Raw genomic sequence first — 16,478 nt, forward strand, 5'->3', positions numbered from 1 at the left:
TTCTGTATTAAAATGGAAATGTTGGACTAGACCTCCCCTCAAGTGACAGTAAACCCATATCACAGCATGTCCAGCAACTGATGCCATTCTGAGCACTGCTACGTAAATGGGTCCCCAGTTTAGGCAGTTTCTGAAATGGTGGAGCCGAAAACATATTTCCATCTTAGTGGTAGAACTATGGAAGGTGGGTGTGCAAGGGTGAAACTGTTTTTCAAGAAAATGTCTTCAAAATTAAGCCAAGGAGACTTGAGGATGAGATGTAGTCTTATCCCAAATGGCTTCGTGTCCTTGGCTGTTTGGGATGAAATCAGCAGTAATTCACCAAGCACTGAGATACTGAACCACATGTAAAGGGGCTATTGACTCCTTGTCACATACAGTTGTCGTCTTGGACTAAGGCCAGGTTGATAGCAGTGTATGTTTAGTGGCTTCAGTTTGTTGTATTGTGAATGTTTCTCTTTGACTTTACCTTACTAGTCCTGTTTTAAGGCTCTCTAAATGCACCCATATTGTAACTTCCTAGGGTTTCACAGCATTTAGCACATTTATTCTCATAAGAGCCCTCTGAAGAAGCACCATTAGCCCACTTGCAAAATGAGGGATGGAAGCTCAGAGGTCCGCATGGATGTGTACCTTCTTTCTGGGCCCCAAAACACCTTGGAGGATCTTGGTCTCATGTGACTTGGCCATAGTTATACAGCTTCTCCCCAACAGAGCAACCAGGTTTGCAAAGTCAGGTTAGCATCCTACCCCAGACTCTTTCCTGTCTTTTTGTCACTCTGTTGCCCGTCAGGGGAAAGCAAAGCAGAGCACGCACTCACCAGTTAAATGTGGCTAATGGGGTGGAGTAAGGAGTGATAACCCAGCAACAACAGAGTAGAAGCCAAAACATGAGTGACCCAGAACATTTCAGCCAAGCAAGGCTTGCTTATTGGGGAGAAAATGTCCGCTTCAGTGTCAAAGAGCTGCTGACTTAGATATGCCTGAGAAGAAAAAAAGAGAGGATAGAAGTATGGCATTATCTCCAAAGCCAAACTACCTGTACAGGTATTTTGTGGCCCTTCAGGCAGAATACAGCTGTGCAGAAAAGGACCTCAGGTACCTCCCGCCCTGTTCGTGTTGCCAGATCTGGTGCATCGTGCAAGCACCCCCCGCCGAGTCCAGCCGGAGGTCCTCTGATGTCCTGAGGATTCATTTGTTTCTATTGGTGGGACTGAGCACGAAGAGTTTATCCTGCTCTGCTGGTGCATTGATATGCTGGTGGGGGTCAGCATCCTTTCCTTAAACTCCGCTGAATGAACAAGGTATTAAAGAAATTGCTCCTGTGAAGGCTTGAGCTTAGCTTTGACAATTCACAAAGCAAGCTGCAGTCTTTCACCTCTTTATGGCAGGGCTTTCCTTTCAAGTAAACCCCCTGTTTAAGATTTGTAGGTTCAGTTTTTGTAGCACAGTTAATTCCCCTGTCTCTGTGCTCTGCGTGCTTTGAAATTCTAGCGAAGAGACCAAAACCAAAGCCTAGTCTTCATCTGGCCTAAAATGGCATTGTGCCATTCAAGTCAATAGAGTGTCTTTGCAGCTAATGCTACCGTAAACAACTGATAACCAGAATCCTCAGCTGGCAGTTAGTTTAAGGCTGTTGTATGGGATTTCCAAGCCTGTGCAAGGTCTAATACCCCCTCGGAGCACAATTATTGCATAAACTGAACTGAGAGTATTGAATAAATATGCTAACTTCACCTTCACTTTCTGGAGTAATAAGAGGAATTTTTTAGTAGATTTGAGATGATGTACAGAGAAGACATGATTGCTCTCTTAACTGACTCTCAAGGTACTGTTCTGTTGTTTAGGAAGATATATTTTCCCCCGCTGGAAAATAGCTTATGCCCAGGTCTGAAGAAACCTAAATATTAATGCTTGCTGGTGCTTAGATGTATGTGTGAGCTTTATATCCTAACAGCAAGGGACTGCCTACTTGGTATTCAGGAGAGATACGCAGGAAATGTATTTTTGTGCATGTTAGCACAAAAGATTTTAGCTTTGCAATCTGGGCAATGAACTAAACACTAGAAAATTCCTTCCTGTTCAGATCAATTATTTAGCAGAATCCATGCCAATTTGCCTATGTGCTTATGTGTGAAATCAAGTGTTTTTCCATTCTTTCCTGTTTTGATGATATTGCAGCAAGCAACTGAATAGGGATTAGTGCACTTTGTGGAACTGGATGATGATGATTTGCAAATCTTGCACACTGTTTTCGGGATCATAAAGCTAGTTTAGATTCACCTTTTCTTTTTTTTCTTTTTTTTCTTTTTTTTCCCCTTCCCCAAAGTAATCACAATGTATGGGTTTTTCTGTGATGAATGCCTTAAGATACAGATAGGCATAATTATTTTAATCTTAAAAACAATCTTTCTTATAACAAGCCTGTATAGCTAAAATGGCAAAGCTATGCAGGAAGATGCTAATCTTCCCAGCTGAGCCTTTGTTCCAGTTCAGGTGTAGGCTGTGCCCAGCCTGTAAAGGCTACGTTTTTTAGTAAGTGAATATTTTGCAGATGGGGGGGGGGGGGAGTTTTCTCAGCATAGATCATTCCAGTTCCCTCAAGCAAACTAAACCTTTACGTAGTTGCTTTGAAGAAGAATCCTAGCTCGTATCATCAGTTTCTCTCCCAAGCGGCAGAAGACCCCACAATGTCTCTCGCGCTCTCTGCAGAAGAACAATGGTACAGTAGAAACCTCTAAGCATCTGGGGCAGGTGGTAACCTCACATAAGTGTACAGACAACTTCTCAAATTCTTGTCCTGGAAGCCTTGTAGACCACTCTAAGAAGCCTGAACTGGCAGAATGATTTCATGATCTGCCAGCACTTGAAGAACTTCTGCCTTCCTTTACATCCCCGAGGTTTTCCTTGCGTGCTTGTGTTTTTCTGCAAACAGAGAAGAGGCCTTCAATTTGAATGCCAACCATAAATGGGTTCAATACTTCTTTGCTGAGTAAAGAGTTAAGTGCTAGGATGTTTCGCCATCTTTCTCCTCTCTGGAAACGGAGGAAAGTGGGATTCTGCTCTAGAACTTCTGAGAGTGCTTTCATTTAAATTTTTTAAGTTCTGACTGGAGGAAAAATCTTGTATCAAAATGAGTTTATTGTAGTACATACTTTTCTGGTGATTAACAAAAAGAGTTGATCATAATTAGCTACTCCCTGTACATGTAAAATGCTTAAGGATAGAGAAAGCTCCAACCAAGGATTTTTCAATGTACTGAAGAGTGTTTTGTGTTTTAGATGTATTAAATGATCATCTCCAATACCTCCAGACATAATTTGGCATCATTGTTAGATTTTGAGTTTGTTCCTTGCCTGAAAGGGCTCTGAACTGAATAAGTACTGACAACTGAAATTCCTTTTCATTTCATCTAAAAGTATTTCCCTCCAGGCCTGAACTATGATACATTTGAGCGGCAGTGAAGCATCCACTGATTTATCCAAACTGATATTTAGTTTAATAATGGAAATTAGGCATTGTACTTTTTTTTCACAAGAACGTGCCTTGCAATTAATAAGCTGGAGCTTAATTAAAATGGGGGATGGAGCAGTGGGGGGAGTAGTGTCCTCCAACCTACTGTTTTGCTTTAATATGGACATTTTCCAATCAGCAAACTGACAGGAATATTTAAGTAGAGGCAGAGATTTATTAAGGGCTCCAGAGAATCCTAGGGATCACCATGGAAATATCTAGTGAATTGATATGTACTTATTTCCTAAACTACTACTTATGAGGATCTTTAGATAGTCAGCAGTGATGTTCTGAAGTGTAATGAACTTCTTATGCTTCAGCTGGCCGAATTGAAGTTGACTCTGATAATGGACCAGCATAATCCAGAATGGGATCTTGCCTTTCCTCTTAATACCTTGCATGTTGTGTATTTGATGTTTATTAAGAAGTGGCATAGTACAAATGATGCATGTAAAGTACAGTGTGATAAGTATATTCTGTATGAAAAAACATCTCTGTAAACATACCCCCAGGACAAACTGGCTCGCAGTACGACATTAGCATTGGGGCCGTTCCTAACGAATGCTGTGGTAGGAAGTCAAAACGACTGCCGATGTCCTGCAGGCAGCGGGAGACGGGTGTCCGGCCGAGGCCAGCACTGCCAAAACACCCTCGTCTCTACCTGTTCATGGAGATGAACGTTTCTTTTTTCAAGGGGTGCTTTGCAAGTGTCTCATACTGTCCTGGAAGCCAGTTAGCGTTGAGCTGTGCTCGTGCGGGTGCAGGGTTGTGGGGGAGCGTTCAGACCGCCACGGTGCCTGCGGTCCGTAATGCATCCCCGCACCCCGGTGCTTAGGAACCTGGCGCGAGCTCTGCGCAAATCCTCTTCTAGCTGTGCTGCCCATGCCAATATGTGACTTTATACTCATACATCTCCTTTAGTTTGCTTTTGCCCTTGTAATTGCAGTTGAACTGCTGAATGTAAATCTGCTTGCATAACCCCCCAGTATCTTAGTTTTCCTTACTGCTCTTTCCCATGCATCCTTTGTCTTTTGATGTACTTGGAGCATTTTACCTTTCTTCCTGATCTCCTGATTTTTTTTTTTTTTTTTTTTTTTTTTTTGAGGGGGATCTCTGTTATCTCTGGGCTTTATGGCATATTGCCTTCTTTTTTTTATCCTGACTATAGTTTCTGTCATGTGCACCTTATTAAAACTCCTCTTTGAGCTCTCTGTCAGTCAGACCTTCATGCCTCCATGAATGTCAGCCTACCTGTGCTGTGCCAAGGCAGAGCTTAAACAGTGGTGCCACTAGAGGAGCAGCTAGGCCATGGCTTGTAAATCAGAGGCAGTCTGGTAAACCTACAAGCCTGACCCCTATACTGAGTGTAACTTAAATAAAACTGCCGTCATGCTCCTAGGAGAATAGCTGGAGCCCTTCTGGAGGGTGCAAAGCCATCCCGCTTCTTAGGGTCCTCCAAACGTTCTCCTGGTTTTCTACATATGTAGAGATACAGCGTGAAATTCTGGTTGCTTTTTAAGTCTTTGTTGTCCATGCCATACTTTACCAACTTGAGATTATTTCTTTAGAAAGCTTAACTTTTGAAACTGGCTTAATAAATTTACTTTTTTTTAATTGGTTTCCATTTCATCACAAAGCATTAATTGATGAGAATTTTGGTACTTGGCCCAGGATCCCAAATATTTAGGGAAGATGTTTGAGACTATGATGGATCTAAAATATAGTTAGTTTTGTACTGTTTCGTAATTTCTTCATGAGTATATTACTCTGATCTCCTAGTAGTAGTCTTATTTTTGTGGCACTTTTCAGAATAATTATGCAAATATCCAATTAAACCTTCTTTCAAGCTGGGGGGAAAAACAGTAATACAAATTATAGATGATTTAAAAAAAAAAAAAGATGCATAGGTGTTACAATGAAGATGAGATGCCAGTAAAGAAGAGCCAATTACAGTATTTATAGGCATTTCTTATGACAGATCAACAGGCAAAAGAAACATAGCATGATTGAGAAAGCCATGTGCATGCATTTGTTGCTTGAGTCCATTTAAAAATAAGAAGTCCAGGACAGTTCAAAAAGTGCTGAGAAAACATGATTTAATATACCAGGCAAAGGAACAATATTCTGCAAACGGAGAGTGTTTTCGGTGCTGAAGTCAGTAACACGTGTCTATTGTAACTAAGAAAAATGTATAACTGTGCACTATTTTGCATAATTCTCATGAAAAACAAACAAAAAAACCCCACAGAGTTTTATATTCTGCTAGAGAATGAGGAAAATAATCTTTCACAGGAATGTACCATACAGACTGATTCTTCAGTTCACTGCTTAAAAATAAAGGGGAACAGGTAAATCATGGGGTGAGAAGCCAGTGTCTTGAGAGGCTTGGATTGGGCAGTAGGAGAAACCTGTTCACTCAGAGTAGTGCAGCATTGGAGCAGCTAACCCAGAGAGCCGGTGGGGCCACCATCCTTGGAGGCCTTCAAGGCTTGGCCAGTCTGGCAAGTGTTGTGCTGACAGCGAGGTAGCTCTTGCTCCAAGCAGGAGGTTGGAGCAGACGACATCCAGGGTTCCTTCCAACTAATGTTTCTACGAAATTATGAAATGCCTAGAGACACCAGGAGAGCAACATAATTTTAGTGAAACCCTCAAATAACTAGCTGTCTGTTCCTCCTGCTGTGACTAATGTTAAGATCCTGAGGGATCTTCTGGATGGAAGAAGAGTGTGAGAATAAAGCATATGTAGTGCTGGATGGTTTCACTAGTTTTATCCCCCAGGGATTTTTCCTATAAAGTAAAGGACTGGAAAGAGCAAAAGACTTGGTCAGGAGTATCTTACCAGTTGTCTGCAAATTGTGACATGCATTGGAAAGGTAAGATGCCAAAAACTGTAAATAATGGATGCAGTTATGTTAAATAACTGGGTATAGTTGATGTTAAGCAAGTTTTGTTTTCTTTTCTTTTTAACCTGTGATTTGTCACGCATCAGTTTGCCCTTGCTGTGAACTTCTGATCTTCTGAGTCTTTGAAAAAACTACCTGTTCATTATCATTCTCATGCAGTTATTCAGTATGAATCTGGAAAAATACAATCTGTTAGAAAAAAGTCTGAGAGCAGAGGTTCTACATTGTTAATCACTTTTTTTATTAAAATTCAGAATAAAGCTGTGACAGTCTGATGCCCATGGGAAATATATAATATAGGGAAAAATCCGCCTGTAATGAGAAAATCACTGCAGCCAGACTTGATGGCTCTTAGCCTCATGCCTAACAACTGTTTCATGACCCTGAACAGCACTGAAAAGAAAAAGTTCAGTGCTGGAGAACTTCTTTGGGCCATTCCTGAGGGCTGCTGGTGCCCTCCTGCAAGGAAGAAGCTAGCTGTGATCTTGGGGAGCCATCTGGCTTTGGTTTTGCTGCTATGGTTCATGCAGCTATGTTGGTTTATAAATAAAAATTTAGAAAACCAGCGAAAACTAGTAAATAGGGGGAAAAAGTATAATGGAGCCTGGCTAAATTCTTATCAATGATATTTTAATATTGGCAGAGGTTCTTATTACTCTTGCATTGATTATATATTGCCTTTGACCCAATTTCAGACAGAGTGTAAACTGTGGTTCAAGTTAGTCCTCCAAGCTTACATGATTTCTTCCTCAATTGCTGGTCTTCTCACAATTTGTAGCTTCATAGGAGGCTTGCTATAACTCTGACATCACTAACACCCCCCCAGCTTTTGCCATTAGGTGGTGCAGAGTAAAACCAAGTCTTCCGTTCGGCTGTGCATGGTAACTGCAAGGTAGGACTTAGTTGTCTGTGCTTCAAGTTGACTGGCCTTGAGAAAGTCAATAATGACTTGCTGAGTTTCTGGAATCTTTCTTTCAAAGATATTTCTGTATTTTCCGAAGTTGGCCAGTTCTCACTGCTAATTGCGTTAACAGAAGGCTTGTGGAAGGCTGGAAATTGCTACCTCAAGACTAGGCTTAGGGGAAGGCAGCGTGGGCTCCTCCTGTTTCTCTGCAGAACTTGTCCATGCTTCCTCAGACCCGTGAGCTTCATGCTGTTGCCAGGAAGCACGGAGACATTGGTAGAAGCACGACACTGGAAGAACTGAACTGAGGGGGAAACTTCTGAGGGAATTACAGTGTTTTGTTTTGTTTTGTTACAGCAGAACAGTTGAATAATGTCAGGACCAGGGTTCATCTGCTGGTTACTTTGGGGTGATGACGCAGAGAGGAAATGGTAGACTGAGGAACTGAACTCCTTATTTCTAGCTCCCTGTGCAGCACTACTAGAAAGCATCTGAATTTCTATATTATCCAAACCGAACTAATGAGACCTTTGTGGTTCACCTATCATTATGCAGAATGTATCTCTAGTGACAAAAATAATAACGGGTAATTAGCCTGGACTTCCAAAAAGACTCCAGGCTGGTGAATAAGTGCTGGAAAACACAAGTGAGATATGAAGCCAAATTAATTTGCAAGCAGAGGGGTCGGGGTAGAATTGTAGCAGTGCAAATGGGGTTGGAGCTGAGCCCGTTTTCACCAAATGGCCATTAGTTTAACGGGAGATGGCTTGTACTTTAGACAGGGACCCTAAACAGTCAATTACTTAGAAGAGACCAGATTTGCTCATTCACTCATAGTGTAATTTTTTCAAAATTGTAGTCGGGAGTTATCAATCAATGGCTTTCTTGTCACACCATTTGCAGATGGCACAAATTATTTAGGGCTAGCGGGAGCCAGAGAAATTTGAGAAACACAGAAGGGACTTAACCACATGTGGCGAATGGGGCAGATGAATGATTGTTGACCAAGGCAGGCTGATTAAAAAGTTGAAATTTAAGCAGTTAATGTCGTTGAGTGGGTCCAGATAAGTTAAAATCACTCAAGAGAAAGGACAAGTTTCATTTTGGTTTGTTTGGTTTAAAATCAAAGCAACAACAAAACCCATAACTTGTTTATGCGCACACAAAAGATCATATTGGATAAATACGTATGGAATAGTAATTTTGTATTTTTGATATAGCCACCTGCAATACTGTGAATGATCTCATTATGCCATTTTTAAAATGCAACAGAAATGAAAGGGCTTCAGAGATCTGTAATGAAAATGGTTAGATTTATGGACAATAGCCATGTGAAAAGACTGCAGGATTGTTAAGTATCAAAAAAGATCCATAAGCAGAGATGTTCTGGAGATGGAGGAAATAATGAACTGTACAAGAAGAATCAATCAGATGGTCCTGTTTATCCTTTACCATAATACAAGAGCAAAAGAATATTCAATCAAAATGACAAAAATTTAATATTGAGGGATTTTATACCAGGCTAATAATAGACTATCGTTGGAGATTTTCTTACAGGTGTGGATAATGAGAATGTGTCATGCTATATTTGTTTTAAAACACAGTGAGGAAAGGAGTCCTCCTCCTTGAAAATGTGAATGTTTTCCAAGTAGCTTGGACACTGAGGAGAAACTTCTGCTATGGGAAGGCTGTTCTGTATTTTGTTATACTTTTTGCACCTTTATGTGATGTATTTTTACCCAACCAGTTATAAGGGGAGATTATAGATTACATAAATCATCAGTCTGATTCATCATAGCAATGCTTTTATTACCCCCAAATCCTTTTCACTATATGTTATTTTGATTGATCTCTATAAAGTTGCTCCTTATGTTCCCAAAGGGTGCACATTGCAAACCCAGCATAAACCTTTTTTGCAGTTAATTGAGGCATTCAACCCTTTTGCCGTGTGCAAGAGATGTACACTAGGCATTAGCAAGAACATCTATCTTTATTATCGAGGCATCTGGTGTTTTAAACATTTGTGGGTTTACATTCCTCTTTTTTAGTATTTGGCAAACATAAAGCTTTTATTATTGTTTCACTGGGGAACTTAACATTGTAAGTTTGTTTGTATATAACTAGAAAAACCTGTGTTCTTCCAGTTGCTGGTCTACAAAAATTATTGTTCCGTGGCTGCGGTAGAAAATGAGGCCTTCTTCAGTTCTAGTCTCTGCTGTTTATTTTGTGTGCGGTTCTAGATAAAAATCATTTAGTCCCTTGAGTTATCTGCCTCTCTGAGGATAACAGTATGTATCTTACAGCAGAATTACTGAGTGTTTGAGAAGCATTGATCCAAAAGCTGCTGTAGATCTGCAAAATGTTTTTTGGGCTGCCGAATATTTATTCTTGGGAACTCAAAAATTTTTGAATCCAACTCTTTATTTGGCATTGATTTGGTTCAGGGCTTTGTCTGTGGTCCAGGAGTGGTTCAGATAAAACACCTAATAAATTCTTGATTAATATTTCTACCTTGTCAAGAGATACTGTATTTCTGTGCAGATTTATACTGGTGCGCTACACTGAGGAGCCCTTCTTTGGTTTAAATCACAGAGCCAATATCTCTCATTAGCTCACTGCTACAGTAAAGAGTGAGTGTTGCTGTAGCTAATGAGCTAAGGTGTCAGGTAGGCTTCTGAGGAAAGCTGGTGTTTCTTTACTTCAAGCAGTTCTTGTAGTGGGGAGAACACAGATGACTTTCGGGGCGCACACAGTTTGCCTCCCCTAACGCATCCCTAGCCACCTCCGTGGGCAGTCACTCCTGACAATGTGAGTGTTAAAATAGCAGCGGAAAGCTGATTTGTTTTAATTACTCGTTGTGTGGCTTTCCAAGCTGGATGGCTGGAGGGACCTGGTGCTCTGTCTCCCTGCTCTGGCAGGCAGCCAGCAGTAACTTCCATGAAAAGCATGACCTGACACTGTATATGTAGGTCCCTAATGCAATTAAATCCTCATTTTGGGGCATTAACAAGCAGGCGAATGCTAGGCCAAATGACTGGCAGGAAGCAAGCAAGCATTAGGAACTGAGGAGGCAGCACACGGGAGATGATCCCAAAACAGACTGAAGGTCCTGAACAGAAGAAGTTCTTCCTTCTCCGTTCCCCCCACACGCCTGTTCAAAACTCTGGGTTGGCCTCACGGAAATAATGGTTAGGCTTTAACAACATTAGATACGCTGCCGAATGGATTCTGAGCTGTGGCATGAGTGAGGGTTGCAGCTACAAGGTTTTCATGCAGCCAGGATTTTAGGAATGAAACCCAATATTCTCTTGCAGTTGCTTGTTTTAGGAACAGGGGTTCCACCTGAAGCATCAAAAATGTTGGACTTGGCATAAATTATAGTAACAGCAATGATGAAATCTGAAGTTTTTCATGTCCCCCCCCCCCCCCCACGTGCCTCTTGCTGGGGGTGCTGCTACAGGGCTTTAGATGATACAGAAATGGGGCATTACGCTGGGGTCTGGAGAACTGCAAAGCGCATCTGCAGGAAACCGGGTGTTTTGAGTTTCACTGCTCATCATAGATCACTTTTGAGGCAATTATTAGATTGAGGGGTTTTGTGCATTGCTGGGGAGAAACTTTCTTAGTCTGCAAAAGACTAATACGCATCTTGTGATGTGGTAAGTATTCATGCAAGTAAGCCATGTATGTGGGATTAAGCGGGTGGGTGAGGTGAGTAGTTTCCTGCTGGGCACTCTTTGAGCTCAGTTAACACGGGGAATCTGAGAAGACAGTGCAAAGTCCACCAAGCAGCTGATAAACCTGTCAGATCTCTCTCTTCCTCAGACAGGAAGGAGCCCAGCTATTTTTGTGGTCAATGTCTCTGGCCAAATATAATGTTCTTTTTTCATGTAAATGGGACATGATAAAACTTAGAAATGAACTAAATGTTTTTTGTCCTCTTTATCATACATGTTTCTCTTTCAAGTTCTCCTCTCTGTATCTGGGAGAGACTCGAAACTGCAGTGATTTGAGTTGCTCTGCAGTTTTAAAGTTGAGCGTGTTCACCTGGGGAGTAGGAACCATAACGTGACGTCACAGCCAGGCGTGCAGACAGGACCATAAAAGCCTGGAGTGGCAGATGCTGCAGAGTACAAAGAAAACCCCAAACAAACGGTTTGGCCTCAAGCATTCGTCAGGGGAGATGGCTTTGATACCATGCCGTTGAGCTCTGGCTAGGTAGGTACCAGTGACAGAACCCTTATGAATAACACATTTGCAAGTGTGACCTGTTCATTGGCCACCTGCATACAGCAACAAAGCTCAAATTCAATTAAAGCTTTCGTTACTTGTGACTTGATTGCTCAAGTAGGTACGAATACTCTGCAACTCCAACCTGGCTTCAACAGGCACATCTCAAAGTGCTTCCAGCACATCACTTGGTGAAGGTGACATACAAAATCCCTTGGCAGTTCTGCACCTGGTGGTATCATGCAGCAAAGTCAAAGGCATAGGCAGCGTTGGAAGCGGCAACGGGAGCCACGTGGAGGGGTGAAAGCCAGCCCACTCCGCGTGTCGAGGGCTGAGGAGCAAAGCAGTGCTGCTCGCCCAGGGGCTGGGAGCCTGGGGACCATGGGGGAACAGGACAGCCTCTGACTCCTGGGAGGTGTGAGTTTAAGTACCCCGTTCTCACTGTAAAATGGAAGGGATTGACCATCTCTGTTCTTCTCACCATCCCCCGTGGGGCAGACCAGCACCTTCTGCTAGTACCCCGCTTGAAAAGGCTGGCCTTTACTGGTGTTGCAACCTTGCACCCATCATCCTGACAAAGCACCCAGCCTGCCAGGTGTTTACTCATCCTTGGTGACGTGAATGTATTTCTTCACTACATAATCTCTTTCTCGCATTAGCATGTGAGACCAACCCACACAGTTACCCCGTGCAAGCAGCCCTGTGAAATACTGCAAAGATGAGCAGTGTGAGCTGCGTCCACCTCCAGTGGATGCTCATTTGGGGCCAGTAATGGTCCACCCTGACCTCCATGCACATGTTAAATCGCTGCGCGTGGTTTTGCTGGGTTAGCTGCCCGATGGCGTTTGGGGCTCTTGCCTGCCAGCAGAATTGCTGTGTAGTAGATGGAGCCGGTCTCGAGGTGCTGGGCTCTGTGCTGGCACGCGCGTGGAGGCAGGACGTGCCTGTAGGTGTATCCCGGCGTGTCGGAGTGATGCTAAGCATGCTTTCTGCTCGGTGCCTTGACAGACCATGGAGAAAGGGGGGGGGGGTAAGAGGGAAAGATCTTTCACTCCCTCCCCTGCAACATGCCGTGTTCCCTGGTGCAGGGCAGAAGAGGCATCGGCAGAAAGCATCTGCATTGGCAGAATCACTGGGGAAAAAAAAAATCCCAGCTGCAAAAATTGAATGGTATTGGAGATACTTAAAAAAGAAAGGAAAAAAACAAACAAAGCGATGTTGCTGAGGTTAGCAGCACAGTGTTAAGCTGTTTGGGAGCAGAGTAAACTCTTGGGAGAATTACCCTGAAGTGATAGAAAATAAAACCATAGATTACTATTAAATGCAGAAATTGCTTGCATGTTTGAAAAAAAAAAAATTAGAAAAGCAGAGAGAGAGCGAGCGCAGGAGAGGGGGAAGAGGAGAACTAGAAATAGGGGGAGAGCTTGGGAAACGGCGGGAGTGCGAGACTGAGCAAGAGGGGGAGAGGGGAGCGTGCCGTACGCTGAGCGGAGCGGCAGGAAGGAGAGCTTCAAGCAGATGATTTCTCGGCTTTCGATGCCTGCCAGTGGTTTTGCTCGCGCACCAGTAGGTATCCGTGCGGTGCCGTAAAGGATGTGGACGAAAGGCGAGTCGGAGGGGCTCCAGACGCTAGGGATTGTGGTGGTGGTGTGCTCCTCTCTGAAACTTTTGCACTACCTCGGGCTAATTGACTTGTCGGATGGTAAGAAACTTCCCAGTTTTCCAGCTCCTGTTTACTTTGGTTGCAATGTGTTTCAGTTAAGCCACTGGACGAGAGGCTGTGGGAAGTATTTTGCTTTTAGTGCACCGATTTCTCAGTATCATATTCGTCTCTTAGTAAGAATCATACAGGCTGCAAGGGTGCAATTATGCTTTATGCTTTACTCAGGACTTTTGCTTTTGCTATATTACTGTAGCTGGAGAGAATCTTATGCTGTGATTTTTTTTTTTTAATTTCCACATGTATTTTATCTCATTTTATTAGTTTTAATTAATTTTATCTTCTTATTAATGCTTTTTCTCTCTCAAAAATAAATTAGTCCCAACCTGGAAAAAAGAGAAGTCTCTCTCGGGCTAATAGAAGCACAGCCGATAATTAGATCTATGGTTTCGTAGGGTTACCTAAAACAGCATTGTTGTGACATTCACAGATTAAAGACATGGTGGAAATAAAGCTTTTGAATGGGAATAAAACAAAGGAAACTTTTCTGTATTTGTTATTCCAGACACTTCAGCAAAGTAACCAGAAGCAAAAATACATAGGGAGAAATATTTCTGTTTTCAAGTATTGAACTGGAGGATTTGATCTCTCTCCATTTTCTGATATAATGAACTTTTTTTCCCCCCCTAAAGGTTTTCCTGGGGAAGTAAGGCATATATATTTTAACAGTGAAGTCAACTTTGCCAATAGTGTTATCTCTTCATAAAGGTACGTGTGGATCACTGCGAGTTTCGAAAGAGAAGAACTTCTGGATGAAACAAATGAGATATTTTTGAAACAAAGAGGGACCCACAAGTCACTGACTTTATTCTTGCTTAGATCACTAACTGTACTAAGTTTGCCTGGCAAGGGAATAACAAATATTAGCATAAACACCCATGTTACTTTACTTGGAGATTTATCTTTAGAATATGGTAAAGCTGACTAAAGGTTGAATAAAAGTAGAGGAAACACATTATATGTATATATTATTTATGTGTGTGTGTGTGTGTGTATATATATATATAAAAAGAGCTTTTACTGGATAATGTTAAAAGCAAGGAAAGCAGATGAAATTTTAGCTTTGCCACTGTAAAATCTGTGCTATCACAAAATCCTAGAAGGACCAAATATGAGAACTGTGGCCTGAATAAGAGTGGTTTTGTTTAGACTTAGAGAAGATGTGAATTTGTCATTACGGGCGTGTTGGTATTCCTTATTATGAAATGAGTATCATGGGAGCTTTTAGTTTACTCTTACATAATTGAACTCCAGTGCCAGTCTAATCACAAATAAATTAAGATATCTGACAATGACAACTAACTTCAGATCATGGCAACAGAAGTGCTTGCCTTAAAAATGAGCTGTCAAATGCTGAGGCAGTTGCATTCTACCTGTTTAAGTGCGAGAACGCTTTTATACCTTCTTTGCAGAACTAATTACTGTAATTCCAATGCCTGCGCTTTTCAAAGAGAAGAGTCTCCGCAGTGTTTCTCTAGCAAAGTCAAAGTGACAGGCGAGAAGGTTGTCTGTTCACAGGCAAAACGAGCAAAAGTGAGCACAAAGTCCTAAATCATATTCACTGAACAACTCTGGATGCATTCGTTTGCAAGCAGCAGTCCGTAAACATTAAATCCATTCAAGTGTAGAGCGTTACGGTGTTTTCTCCCAAATCCTTGTGGGTGAACGCTGCAGGAGTTACTGATCTGCGTAATTCCTGATTGCTGATGGTTTGGCTGGCAGTGTATAGGAGCACGGTGCTATAAACCTGCTCGGCTTTGATTAATTTTTGCTGGAATTTTCTTCTGCCTGCAAAATTGTTCTCTTGGAGACCAAGATATATTTCTCTGGTGTTCATTAAATTATATAAGCTTGTGGTTTTTTCCCCCTTTGTGACTCTACTTGTGCTGGGTATTACTTACATGTATAAGTTGTTATATTAATATAATACAAGTGATTGTTAATGTAGTGCAACACAGATTTCAACCACTTGGAAATCTTTAAAGGTAGCATTAAACTCTGTCTTTGACTGGTAGGTGGCAGCGATGGGAAGGGTACATTGAGTGTGTATATTACACCATAAATAGTGTTAGCATCTCTGTATTCACTAGAAATGATCACTGCTTCTATTTATAAAGATCTAGAAGTTCCGTATGCTTTCTCGTGGCTGTGTGTAATAACACTAACATTGGCCACCGAAGCTGACTGTGTTCTTACTCCTTTTTAGAACTGGTATTATTCTGTCTCCTGTAGATGAAACAGGCTTACTTAAGTGTTCCTTTGTATTGCTTAAAAAAAAAAAAAAAAAAAAAAAAAGGCTGTTGAGTGCTGATTCCTCACTAGTCTAATATAAGAAGCAAGATTTACGGAGAGGGAAATAGTGTAGATGGAAGTCCAGTAAATGTGGAATTTTAGAAAATGCTACAGCCGAATGCATGTTTCCCTAATCCCACCTTCTTAGTTATATTCCAGAGGTGAGGTCCTGTTCTCACAATTAACTCATACAGGGAATTGACTGGAAAAGACTGAAACCAGAGACATTAGTAGCAGTTTTAGGATTACAGCCCGGTAATAGAAATTAATCTCAGAGCATGACCTGAGCCTGTGTTAAGCGTTTTTTGGGGGGATGTGTTTTGAGTTCTTTGGTTTCCCCTGAAATGCAAGGGGAGCAAGTCTATGAGGAAACGATCCCCTAAAGCTCCTCCAAACAGGAGAGCTCTGGTGAGATCAGAGCTGTCCTAGCTGCACTGTTTGTATTTTCCAGAGTTCTTCATTAAAATGTTCCCATTTGCTTAAAGTTAAGAGTTCTGGGCGGGGAAATCCAGACATGGCGAGAAGAAACTTTGCTTAACTAGAGAGAAAACAAGTTCTGCACAGCGTGGGTAGATTTGTTTGAGCTTAACAGGAATAGAAAAGTTGAAGATTTGTTGTTTTATGCCCTTCTCCCGTTGCCTTATCTTTTGGGGGGTTGTTTTGTCTCAGCCAGGCCCTTGCTGCCCTCCTGTGCTGCTTTAACAGGGAGCTGGTGCGGTCCCACTGTATCAGGTCCCAGCTCTGGTGACTGCTCCTGAGGAGGAACTGCACCCAACCGCGTCCCAAAGAGTGGGCTAAGAGTCAAAGATCGGCTTTCTTATCAAGTGCAATGATGTGTCTATGCATATTTGTTTGTATTTAATGGCATTCAGGGAAACATCTGATGAAATTTTGTACTAATCTATGGTTGAAGATA

General features: G+C 41.9%; 1 protein-coding gene across 1 annotated transcript in view; it reads left to right on the forward strand.

Moving 5' to 3' along the window:
- The first annotated feature begins 13,143 nt into the window (after nucleotides 1-13,143).
- KCNIP1 (potassium voltage-gated channel interacting protein 1) overlaps nucleotides 13,144-16,478 on the forward strand; it is a 60,358-nt gene continuing 57,023 nt past the window's right edge. Inside the window, exon 1 of the mRNA XM_067304844.1 lies at nucleotides 13,144-13,252. Coding sequence (XP_067160945.1) covers nucleotides 13,144-13,252 — 109 coding nt within the window. The remainder of the gene's footprint in view (nucleotides 13,253-16,478) is intronic.

Source organism: Apteryx mantelli, chromosome 14, assembly GCF_036417845.1.
Source record: "Apteryx mantelli isolate bAptMan1 chromosome 14, bAptMan1.hap1, whole genome shotgun sequence".
NCBI lineage: Eukaryota > Metazoa > Chordata > Aves > Apterygiformes > Apterygidae > Apteryx > Apteryx mantelli.